Source organism: Mesoplodon densirostris, chromosome 3 (genome assembly GCF_025265405.1).
Source record: "Mesoplodon densirostris isolate mMesDen1 chromosome 3, mMesDen1 primary haplotype, whole genome shotgun sequence".
In the NCBI taxonomy this organism is placed as follows: Eukaryota; Metazoa; Chordata; class Mammalia; order Artiodactyla; family Ziphiidae; genus Mesoplodon; species Mesoplodon densirostris.
In genome coordinates this window covers 141,264,748-141,276,865 of record NC_082663.1, presented here as the reverse complement: position 1 = coordinate 141,276,865, position 12,118 = coordinate 141,264,748, and the positions used below count along the sequence as shown (strand labels likewise).

The 12,118-nt window shown below is 47.7% G+C and overlaps 1 protein-coding gene across 1 annotated transcript; it reads right to left on the bottom strand.

Annotated features, from left to right (window-relative positions):
• Window positions 1-8,644: 8,644 nt before the first annotated feature.
• IFI30 (IFI30 lysosomal thiol reductase) lies at window positions 8,645-12,118 on the bottom strand. Its single transcript, XM_060092171.1, has 7 exons — window positions 11,917-12,118; window positions 10,708-10,890; window positions 10,547-10,621; window positions 10,216-10,308; window positions 9,249-9,401; window positions 9,015-9,068; window positions 8,645-8,930 (listed from the first exon to the last, which is right to left on the bottom strand). The coding sequence occupies exons 1-7, from the start codon at window positions 12,031-12,033 to the stop codon at window positions 8,868-8,870; spliced, it is 738 nt and encodes a 245-aa protein (XP_059948154.1). The 5' UTR covers window positions 12,034-12,118; the 3' UTR covers window positions 8,645-8,867.

Sequence of the window (12,118 nt, the reverse complement as noted above, 5' to 3'; positions counted from 1 at the left end):
GTTGCCCTCCAGATTTCCAGATTCTCCCGGAATTCCTGAAAAGGGGATCGGACTGTGGCCATGACTACCGGGACGGAAGTCCAATCCCGCAGAGACTCGAGAAAGTGGGGGCGGGGCTACAGTTCTGCGGCGCGCGCAGGCCGCTGGGATTCTTGTGTAGACGTTGACCTTGGTCCTGACTACTGCTGGGTATCTGACCTCAGTTCAAGAATAATATAATTAAAACGTTAGGCACTGTTCTGGGCACATGATGTGCATTAAGACATTTCACAGCAACTTTGTGTTGCTGCAGGGACAGTTTTATCACCATGTTATTTCCTGTGTTCCTGGAGGGGAAAATGTGAGTTTCAATGGAAATCTATGCGTTACCTACAGGAGCAGGGTGTCGCGAACTGTCGCCTGTGGGCCAAATCCTGTCGGCGCCGGTTTTTTTTTTTTTTTTTTTTTTCTTTTTGCGATATGCGGGCCTCTCACTGTTGTGGCCTCTCCCGTTGCGGAGCACAGGCTCCGGATGCGCAGGCCCAGCGGCCATGGCTCACGGGCCCAGCCGCTCCGCGGCATATGGGATCCTCCCAGACCGGGGCACGAACCCGTATCCCCTGCATCGGCAGGCGGACTCTTAACCACTGCGCCACCAGGGAGGCCCTCGGCGCCGGTTTTGATGAGGCTCGCGAGCTAAGAATTCTCTTACCTTTTTTAATTGGTCGGTGAAAAAGTCCAAATAATATTCTGGGACATGTGAAAATTATATGAAATTCAAATTTCCGAATCCATAAATAAAGCTATGTTGGAACACAGTCATGCCCATTTGTTTCTTTCTTTTCTTTTTTTTTTTTTTTTGCGGTATGCGGGCCTCTCACTGTTGTGGCCTCTCCCGTTGCGGAGCACAGGCTCCGGACGCGCAGGCTCAGCGGCCATGGCCCACGGGCCCAGCCGCTCCGCGGCATATGGGATCCTCCCAGACCGGGGCACGAACCCGTATCCCCTGCATCGGCAGGCGGACTCTCAACCACTTGCGCCACCAGGGAGGCCCCCATTTGTTTCTTTATTGTCTACTCTCATTACAATGAGCAGTTGCAACAAAGATTATATGGTCTGCAAAAACTAAACTATTTGACTCTTTACAAAAAATTTTTTTTCCTCTTTGTTAGAGGACACCCTTCAGGGTTTTCTGATTTTGATTCTATGGGAGATATTTTATAAACCCTGTGGTTATAACTGATAACAGAGGAAAATAATTCTTCCCTATAGGCATGCAAATGAATTCTGCCGAGTGGAGAGATGCCCACCACCCCCAATTTTTTTGCCTTCATTTGCACATTCATTTTACTGTGCTTGTTTTGTCTGTTGTTTGGTTCTTCTTTGAAATGGGTTTAACGCCTGACCAGTTCCCTTTATTAACAACGAGTTAACAATTTTTAACACATGCTCATTTCTATTTCTGTATGAGAGTCGTGATTTTTACCTTTTTTGGGAAAATTATCCTTCAACACTTCCTATTGCTGTCAAGTAACTCAGCCTAGTATTCCAGGTTCCAGATTTTACTGCATTTTGGTGGAAAACCTCCAAAATGGTTAAAAGAGGGGGGAAAGTCAAATTATGATTCACGAAACAGAGTCAGGTAAACTTTTTCAACAGAGAAGTGCATTTCATGGTGGCTGAAGCCCTGGCAACTCCAAGAGGTGAGAGAATCTTGCTGATTCTCTATTTTTCTCATCTGTGTTTTCCTCTCTCTAGATAGGTGCCTTGTTTTTGATGCTTTTATGATGGATAATGTCACCAGCATTAGAGGCATCAGGGACTGGGAATTTGGCTTTATGGTCTGACCATTTGGCAATCTCTATCAATGGATTACTGGCTGAAAAGCAGTGGAGGATCCATTAAGAATTTAGTGCCCACCAGGAGGAACAGCTTTTGATGGCTAGACCTGTGATTTTGGGTGTTTCTGTTGAAGGAGTTTTCAGAACATGCCACCCCAAAATATGCTGCTCTGGCAGATTGATTATTTTGAGTTAAAGGCATTAGTAAGACTGCAAGATGCAAGAAGGACTCTTGGTCTTTCCTTTTTCTTACTGAAAGCAGGAAATAAAATTCCCATGGCAAAGGTGCCCTCCCTCTACTGGGAGGAAGAAACCCTCTTATCCCCAGAGACAGGGAGTCAAAGCTGAGAGAAATCTGTACAAACAGGTCTTGTTGAAATAACTCTTATCTTCCTTTAGTCTCCCCGTGTATTTTGGTTGCTTTTCTGCAGTTGACGCTCTGTTCAACCTAGTAAAAAGCAAGTCTTTGGGTCTTCATTTTTCTTGCGACGACTCCCACGTACATGTAAATAAATTTTTTATGCTTTTCCCCTGTTAATCTGTCTTGTGTGTCAGTCTCAGCCAGAGACTTGTTTGCCGAGAGCTTGGCTTGGCTTTCTGTCTGCTAGGGCATGCTGGTTTTGGTCCTACATGTCCAACCATCAGGTGAGAGCCCTGAGAATATGTAGATTGCCAGAAAGAAATGTGGGTTGCACCCCATTTGTGGCTAGGGTCCTACCAACCACGGGACCACTGTTGCCAGCCTCTGAGGGGAATTGTCTAAGTCTTTCTCTCTTTTGGCCATCTTTGGGAGTGGCTCTGGATCTTGAGAGAGCTGCATTTTTTCCACCCTCTTTGGGGACCCCTCATGCATCCATGGTTTAGTCATAGAAGGCTGATTGGTTTTGGTTTTGAATCACTTGGAATAGGTATGCTTTTGGTTAAAAAAAGAAGTTAAAAAAAAAAAAAAAAGGGAGGGCTTCCCGGGTGGCGCAGTGGTTGGGAGTCCGCCTGCCGATGCAGGGGACACGGGTTCGTGCCCCGGTCCGGGAAGATCCCATGTGCCGCGGAGCGGCTGGGCCCGTGTAATAGAGCTCTTGTAAAAGAGCTCTATTTAATTGGCTTAAAAAAAAGTGCTTATGTAAGTTGATTAGTCAAACAAACTAATTGTCTCTACTAGATGCTTAGATCATAAAACTGTAAATTCAAACTAAGAACAAAACAGACAATAAAAGTGAATTGCACAACAGTAAATTTTAAAATAAAGGAGGTCATATATTTAACTTTTTACATTCTTTGCTTCTGTGATTTTTGATACTTGCTTGATTTATCAACAAGAAAAATAACAAGATTATGGCTAGCTATTTAATGATTCATGAAATTTTCATGAATAATTTAAGCATAATTGTTAAAAACAAGTTAAGTAATAAACGTAAATGGGATAAAAGTTTATAAGTGAACGTCTCAACAATAATTTTGTTTTATAATGTCTCCTTAAAAATAGTTTCCAGAATCATTTTGGAAACTTGAAACCTTATACTAAGTTAAGTGAAATGGTGGATATTCATTGAATATGTAAATAATTTTCAAATATGAGAAAATACTAAAATATTAATCACTAAATATAAGTTTATCTCGTTGGCTTCTTAATTTTTACAAAGGGACTAGTGATGTTTCCATTAGTAAACACGTCCTTTGCCACATCAAAAAATTGTATTATAAGAAAGCATATGCCTCTAGAAATTATGAAATGATGTATTCATAAATTTGCTAATCTACTATAGAATGTTGGTATGGCCATAGGCAGTTTACAATTGCTTGCTTCCTAGTTTTCACTGGAACTTAGGGTTATGAATTATAATCAATGTAAGTAAATGAAACTGCTAGGAATAATAAAGGTACAGAAAAAAAACTGTATGTGAAGTGTGCAAGGAAAATAAGATGTGTTTTTTTTTTTAATTAGCAAGTATTTAATGTAATTTATTTATTTTTGGCTGCGTTGGGTCTTCGTTGCTGTGCATGGGCTTTCTCTAGTTGCGGTGAGCGGGGACTACTCTTCGTTGCGGTGCGCGGGCTTCGCATTGCGGTGGCTTCTCGTTGTGGAGCACAGGCTCTAGGCGCGTGGGCTTCAGTAGCTGTGGCACACAGGCTCAGTAGTTGTGGCACTCTGGCTTAGTTGCTCCACGGCATGTGATATCTTCCTGGACCAGTGATTGAGCCCTTGTCCCCTGCATTGGCAGGCAGATTCTTAACCACTGAGCCACCAGGGAAGTCCAAGGATGCGTTCTTAGGAAGGAAAAAGAAGAGTAATTTTGTCCTTGTTTAAGGGTATTTAGTGATTGTTTCAAAATACAAAAGAGGAAAATAAAGGAGAAAAACCTAAATGGATTTAGAAAGTTGGAGAGGGAGAAAGAGGAAATCTTATCTTGTGTGGTCAAGTTGTCGAAAATTAAATGGATTATTATAAGAATTTTTAAAATGAGCTTTGTTTTAAAAATTTTTTTTATTGAAATATAGTTGATTTACAATGTTGCCTTAGTTGCAGGTGCACAGCAAAGTGATTCAGTTATGCATACATATATACCTATCTATTCTTTTTTAGATTCTTTTTCATTATAGGTTATTACAAGATATTGAGTATAGTTCCCTGTGCTATACAGTAGGTCCTTGTTGGTTATCAACAATGAGCTTTAATATCAATAATGTGACTATGCAAAACTAGAATTTGACTTTCTTTCTCTGTTAAAAGAATAACATTTTCTTGGATTATTGTAAAAGATTTTTCTTTACCTGTTAAGTAATTCATATAGAAAACAAAGATTCTGTTTTATCAAAATGTTGTCTTTATCAAGTCTCTAATTAGGAAAACTGAGTCGTCTCAAAATTAAAAGAGCTGGAGCTTTTTCTTTTATTATGTTACTGTATTTGCCTATAAAATCTTCTGTTGCCACTTTGGTTAAATAGGTAACTAAGTATTGTTTCATAATAATTTGTGAGCTTATTTAACCTAGTGTTCAAATCTTTGACATTTTGGACAAACTTCCCAAAATCAAATTCTAAATTTTATTTCCCCTACACTGTGTTTCCTCTTGAACCATGGTTGACATTTTAGAATTGGAGCCACTAAACTCTGTCTGCACACCTATTGGTCTGTAATTCAGAGAGGCCTTTACTTCTCATTATGTATGTTGTATTTTTCTACACCAAGAGGTGTGAGAGGCAGAATTCTAAGATATGGCCCCAAGATTTCTGCCTCAGTTGTACATCAGTACATCCTCCTCAAGTGTAGGTAGAACTTGTGAATATGATAAAATGCAAATATGACATTATGTTGTATTTTAGAAGGGATTTTTTAAAAACTTATTTTACTGAAGTATAGTTGATTTACAGTGTTGTGTTAATTTTTAGAAGGGATTTTGTAGGCATAAGTACCCTAGTCCGTTAATTAAAAAGGAGCTTGGGGGCTCCCCTGGTGGCGCAGTGGTTGAGAGTCTGCCTGCCGATGCAGGGGACATGGGTTTGTGCCCTGGTCCGGGAGGATCCCACATGCCGCGGAGCGGCTGGGCCCGTGAGCCACGGCCGCTGAGCCTGCGCGTCTGGAGCCTGTGCTCCGCAACGGGAGAGGAAAGGAGCTTGGTTAGTGCCCTCACCGTGATACATTTCTTTTTTTTTAATTGTAGTATAGTTGTATAATATTATATAGGTTATAGGTATACAATATAGTGATTCACAACTTTTAATTAAAGGTTATACTCCATTTGTAGTTATTATACAATGTTGGTGGGACTTCCCTGGCAGCTCAGTGGATAAGACTCCCCGCTCACAATGCAGGGGGCCTGGGTTCGATCCTTGGTCAGGGAACTAGATCCCACATGCATGCCACAACTAAGAGTTTGTGTGCCACAACTAAGGAGCCCGCCTGCCACAACTAAGACCTGGTGCAACCAAATATATAAATAAATATTTTTTAAAAAGATTGGGCTTCCCTGGTGGCACAGTGGTTAAGAATCCGCCTGCCAATGCAGGTGACACGAGTTTGAGCCCTGGTCCGAGAAGATCCCACATGCCACGAAACAGCTAAGCCGATGCGCCACAACTACTGAGCCTGTGCTCTAGAGCCCGTGAGCCACAACTACTGAGCCTGCATGCCACAACTACTGAAGCCCATGCGCCTAGAGCCCGTGCTCTGCAACAAGGGAAGCCACCGCAATGAGAAGCCCGCGCACCGCAACGAAGAGTAGCCCCCGCTCGCCACAACCAGAGAAAAGCCCACGTGCAGCAACAAAGACCCAACGCAGCCAAAAATAAAATAAATAAAATTAAATTTAAAAGAATATTGGCTATAGTCCCCGTGTTGTAGAATATATCCTTGTAGCTTATTTTATACCTAATAGTCTCTACCTCTTAATCCCCTACCCCTATATTGCCCCTCTCCCCTCCCCCTCCCCACTGGAAACACTAGCTTCTTCTCTATATCTGTGAGGTCTGCTTCTTTTTTTTTTTTTAACATCTTTATTGGAGAATAATTGCTTTACAATTGTATGTCAGTTTCTGCTTCATAACAAGGTGAATCAGTTATACATATACATATATCCCCATATCTCCTCCCTCTTGCGTCTCCCTCCGACCCTCCCTATCCCACCCCTCTAGGTGGTCACAAAGCACCGAGCTGATCTCCCTGTGCTATGCGGCTGCTTCCCACTAGCTATCTATTTTACATTTGGTAGTGTATATATGTCCATGCCACTCTGCTTCTTTTTTGTTACATTCACTAGTTGGTTGTATTGTTTAGCTCTGTGATACATTTTCTTTAAAAAAAATTTTTTTTAAGTATTTATTTATTTATTTATTTTACTTTTGGCTGCGTTTGGGTCTTAGTTGCAACTCGTGGGATCTTTCGTTGTGGTGTGTGGGCTCCAGAGGGCGTGGGCTCAGTAGTTGTGGCGTGCGGGCTTAGTTGCCCTGCAGCATGTGGGATCTCAGTTCCCTGACCAGGGATCCAACGCCCATCCCCTGAACTGGAAGGCAGATTCTTAAGCACTGGACCACCAGGGAAGTCCCTGTGATACAATTCTATTTGGCAGATTCCTGAAGGTGCATTGGCTGATGTTAGGGAACCACAGGACAGCATTATCAATCCTAATTCCAGTTATTCGTTCAGATGTGAACTTGGCCACGATCCCACCACATTGCATTTAGTCATCCCCTTTCTTTAGGCTCCTCTGGTCTGTGATTCTGGGTTTTTTCTTGTTTTTCATGACCTTGACACTTTTGAAGAGGACAGGTGGGACATTTTGTAGAATGTCCCTCTATCTTGGTTCGGGTGCTGTTTTCTTGTGGTTAGGCTGGGGTTCTGGGTCTTTGGGGAGAATCCCACAGAGGTGGTGTCCTCCTTGTGTCAGATGGTGCGTGTGATATCGCATGATTTACCCCAGTGACGCTAACTCGGATCACATGATGTTAACCAGCATCACGTGATTAAGGGACGTCTGCCAGGTGTTTCTACTCCACTGTCAGGTTACAATTTCTCCCTTTCCCTACTCTTTGGAATTGAGTTCCCAAATCCAGTCCACTCTCAGGGCTAGAGTGGGGTGGTGGTGGTGGAATTAAGCTCCACCTCCTGGAAGACAGACTGTTTCCAGATACAATTTCACCAGCCAGTTTCAAGAAACTAAGTTGAACTTTTGGGAGCCAGTGCTTACAAAACCCTCACAGGAAACCTGGCTTGTCCCTGGCTTGAGGGTCAGCCCTACAGGTCCAGCCTGGCCAACCAAGATCCTTGCCATACTTTGGGGACATCAAAGAAGAAAGAAATTCACCAAAAGGCACAGATGAAACTGCAGGTGAAACTCGAGTTGTCATCTCCAGTTAACAAATGATAGAGGCTTCTAGAAGTCCACCCTGAGATTCCTTACAGAAACTTCCAGTAAAGCAAACTGAACTCCTGCTGCACCTGTGTAAAATAATCAGGGCAAATCCCATGAGACCTGTCAAGGAAGGACTTTCTTTGAGATTTTATTTATTTATTTATTTTTATTTTTTTGGCTGAGTTGGGTCTTTGTTGCTGCGCGTGGGGTTTCTCTAGTTGTGGAGAGCGGGGGCTACTCTTCGCTGCGGTACGCCACCTTCTCATTGTGGTGGCTTCTCTTGTTGAGGATCACAGGCTCTAGGGCATGTAGGCTTCAGTAGTTGTGGCCTGAGGGCTCAGTAGTTGTGGCTCGCAAGCTCTAGAGCGCAGGCTCAGTAGTTGTGGCGCACGGGCTTAGTTGCTCCGCGGCATGTGGGATCTTCCCGGACCAGGGATCGAACCTTTGTCCCCTGCATTGGCAGGCAGATTCCCACTGTGCCACCAGGGAAGTGCCTCAGCCTGCCATTCTAAATCCTGATTTTGCTGCTGTCTGGGCCTTTTTACACTGGTTCCCCTTCCCTGAAACGCCATGATTTCCCCCCAGTGAACATATTCTTTCAAACTCCCCAGACAAGGTCCCTGCCCCATCCTCTGGCCTTGCCTGGCTCCAGTTACCATTCTCTGGCTTGACCCATAACACCCAATGTGAGGCAACAAAAAGGGGTAGCTAGGGATGTTTGTTGAATTAATAAATATATTTTCTGCCCAATGAACTCCTAGTCACCCTTCAAAACCCCAGTCCCAATGTCCCTCCTCCCTATGCAGAACGTTCACTCTTCCTCTGGGTTCTCTAGTGCTGGTGCCTCCCCCTCTAGCCCAGCCCTGCCCCCATGGGACTAGGAATGTCTGTCTGGCTCTGCATCTCCTGGACAGGGGGCTTCTCAGGGGTTCCAACATTGTGCAGATCCAGGAAAAGGGGATTTGCTGACTTATCAAATGAATCACAACATGCAGAAGCGTTTATTGAACTAGTTTCAGTGTAGCACCGTTCTCAGTGGGGCAAGATTCTTGATCTCAGGGCAGAATTTTGAGTCTCGGCTTCGTGGAATGTGTAGAAGTTATCTGGATGATAAGTAGTGGCTGCTGAGTCAGGGATCAAAAAATGAGGGCAGGTGGGATCTTGTTCTTCCTGTATCAGTTCCCTCCCAGGGCACCGGCCATCACTTGAAGCAGACTTCCTTGTGGGAACTGGCTATGAGTTGGCAGACATCCGGCTTCTTGCCCTGGAGGAGATGGCCACGAGTTGGGGTCCTGAAAGGAGACCCTGCCCCCACCAGCTGAGTCCCTCTGTTCCCTGTCTAGCTTACCTGGTACAACTGGCAGACGAGGCGTAAGAGCTGGTCCTCCTCTTTCATGGGTTTCTGCACAAGCAAGACAGGAGGTCATAAGTCCCACCTGCCCCAACCAACCCGTGCTCGGCCCAGAAGGGGCTGCAGATGGCCCCAAGTCTGGCCCCTGCCTCCTGCCTCCCAGCCCAGTGGTCACATCCATCAACCCGGTCCCTGCCTGGGGGATGACCCGAGGGCTGCATGAGTTCTTACCCCATTGACGACGACCCAGGGCACATACTGGTGGGGTGGCTGCAGAGCGTCCGTGAGCTGGGCATTGATGTGTAAGAGCTGCATGCCACGGTCTCCTGTGGCACACTCCATGATGGAGTCAGGGGACACCTTTGGAGCATAGATCTGCAGGCACTGAGGGCAGAGGGGGAGCTGGCCAGCTGGGGTGTTGTCTCAGCTTCCTCCCTGTTATCTCCCCAACGGTCCTCCCGCTAGCACCAGCCCCAACCCAAGCCAAGCTTCTGTTTCCTCACTAGCAACAGGAGACAGTTGGGTTCACAGAGATGCAGCAATGCCCATAAACAACGGGTGCTTAATACATGCCTGAGTGGAGGCCCCCAAGGCAGGGGCTCAGGCTGCTCCTGTCTCCCATAAGACCAGACCCGCAGCCCGACCCCTATAGTGTTTTACCTTCCTGAGAGCATCCGTACTCGCTCTTCCCTCTGCCAGGAGCACTTTTCCTTCCCCTTCCCCTGAGTCTCCTGAGTCTCCCCTCATCCTTTGCACTCCATACTACGACTCTGCAGGGCCTGGAGGTGTCTCAGGGTGGCTCAGGTCTCTTGGGTGGCCCAGATGTTTGATGAATGAATAAACAATCAGGGCAGATGAGTCACTCCTTTAGTTCTTTTTCATAACCCCCCAGGGAGTTAAGTGGGCCTGTCCTGTCATCTCCTTACCCCAGAGAAGGATCACCATCTGTGTCCCTGCACATTCCTGTTCGTCCGAGCCCAGCTCGGAGGCATCTTGTCCAGGAAGCCCTCCCTGATCTACCCACTTCCCCAGAAGATCTTCGTTCTCTCGATTCAGAGATCGAGGCTTCGAGAGGGGAGGCTGTTTTCCTGGGGCTGCACGGAGAGTGGTAGTCATGGCCAGCACTTGAACCTGGGTCTGTCTGGATGCAGGAAGGCCAGGGCCCTCCAACCCAGGCTGAGTGAGGGGCATTGCTCACCGGCTTCAGATTTTTCTCCATGTCATCCATTTCCTCTAGGCAGACAATGGTCAGGAAGGCCGCGCTCCTCTCTAGCTGGTCCAACAGGCAGGCCTGGGGGGGAGCAGGCAAGGATGTGAGGGTGGCCCAGAGCACCCCAAGACCACTCCGGGAATAACCACGAGTGTCCACTAATAAAGCGGAGAATGAAGACGTGATTAAATGGAGGCACACAGGCAAGGGACGGAGCTGGTTACAGTCCATCCTTTGTGAACCTTGATTTCATTTTCCTTATGGCGGGCAGTTTCCCCAGCCTCGTGCCCCCTACTCGGGAACTCTGGGTGCTGCTCACCTCCACCTTGTTAAGCTTGCACTCCTGCTCGCCGTGCTGGCACGTGAACTCCCACCTGCCGCTGATGTTCTGTTCCTGAAAAGCAGTGGGGTGAGTGCTGGCTGCCCCCCCCGACCCCCTTACCCTGGCCACGGGCCTCAGTTTCACCTGTACCCACGCACCTGAGCGTTTCCGTAGGGCACCAGCGTGACATTGAGGATTTCCTGGACCATCAGCCACGTCGGGAAGAGCTCTCGGATCAAGAAGTACCGGCAGCCGGGGCACAGTGACTCATAGTAGAGGATCACGTTGATGGGCGGAGGGTCAGACTTCCGGAGGGGCGCCTGCCGGCACAGCTCACCGGCCTGCATGGAAGTAAGGGATGTGATTCAAATGCAGCTCTGCTTGGTTCTCTTGCAGGAAGGGAGCTGCAAACAGTAGGTGCTCCATCTCACACTCCTTCCAGACCTTGCCAGGTGGAATCCTGACTCTGAGGCTTTACAGCATTCCTAAATATTCCTAAATATCAGTCTGTCTGCAGAATGGATGTGACAAAGATTTGCAAACAGTAGGCAGTTAATGAATGCACAAGTCTTGCTTTCTTCCTCCAGGTGAGGTGAAACTCCTCACCCAGGGGGACGCCATGCAGTAAGAATTCAAGGCATGCACATTTCTGGTATCTGCTGCCAATCCTGCCTTCTCGTGAGGCACACCACTAAGGGAGGCTCATTCGTTTCCACTTCATCCCTAGAGCCTTGGCCCTGAGCTGAGCAAGGCCCTACATAGCCGCTTGACTCATTTATTCTTCCTCTCAACGGGCCTACTGAACCCCTCCCAAGGCACTGCAGAGGCGGCGCCTAATAGGTGTTGACTTCCGACTACAGCTGAGGGGCGGCGGGCGGTCGCGTCTGTGAGCGAGTCGTTCAGCCTCCAGGGCATCTGCTTACTCCGCACCAGGAGCACGCGAGCTCTTCCCCGGCCGAAATGCACCCGATAAGGAGCCCCTAATGAATGCGGTGGCCACGCGCAGGCCGCTTAGCTAGTCTGGGCTTCCCTTGGCCTAAAAGCGGAGACTCTGATTCCTGCTCCAGATGTACACAGTAGGTGCTCAATGCACCCTGGGGGGGCGGGGGGAGTTGCGGGGGGATGGGGTGGGGGGGACAGCTGAGCGACTCAGACTCCAGTTAGGAAAGCGAAAGGGAGAGGAAAGTATGGCCAAAGTGTCAGGATTGAAGCGGGGGTGGGGGCGGGGCGGCGGCCGGCACCGACCCGGGCAGCGTCCCCTCCGGACCCCGGTCGTCCCCGTCGAAGTCTGGGGTGCGGAAGGAGCCGCGCGCACCTCGCCTGGGCGCTGGTCCCCGCCGGCCCGCCCGCCGCGTCGCCTTCTCTACCTCGCAGGGGGCCGCCCCCTCGGGGAGTATTTCCAGCGGGGACGCCCGCGCCGCAGCGGCGACCTCCAGCAGCAGAAGCAGGAGAGGCAGGAACGGCAGGAGAGGCGACGAGGCCATCACAGTGGGCGCGAAAGTGCGACGGCGGGAGCAGCCTCCCGGGGAAGAAGCCGCCTTTAACCAGGCGGTGGCCCAGCCCCCAGGT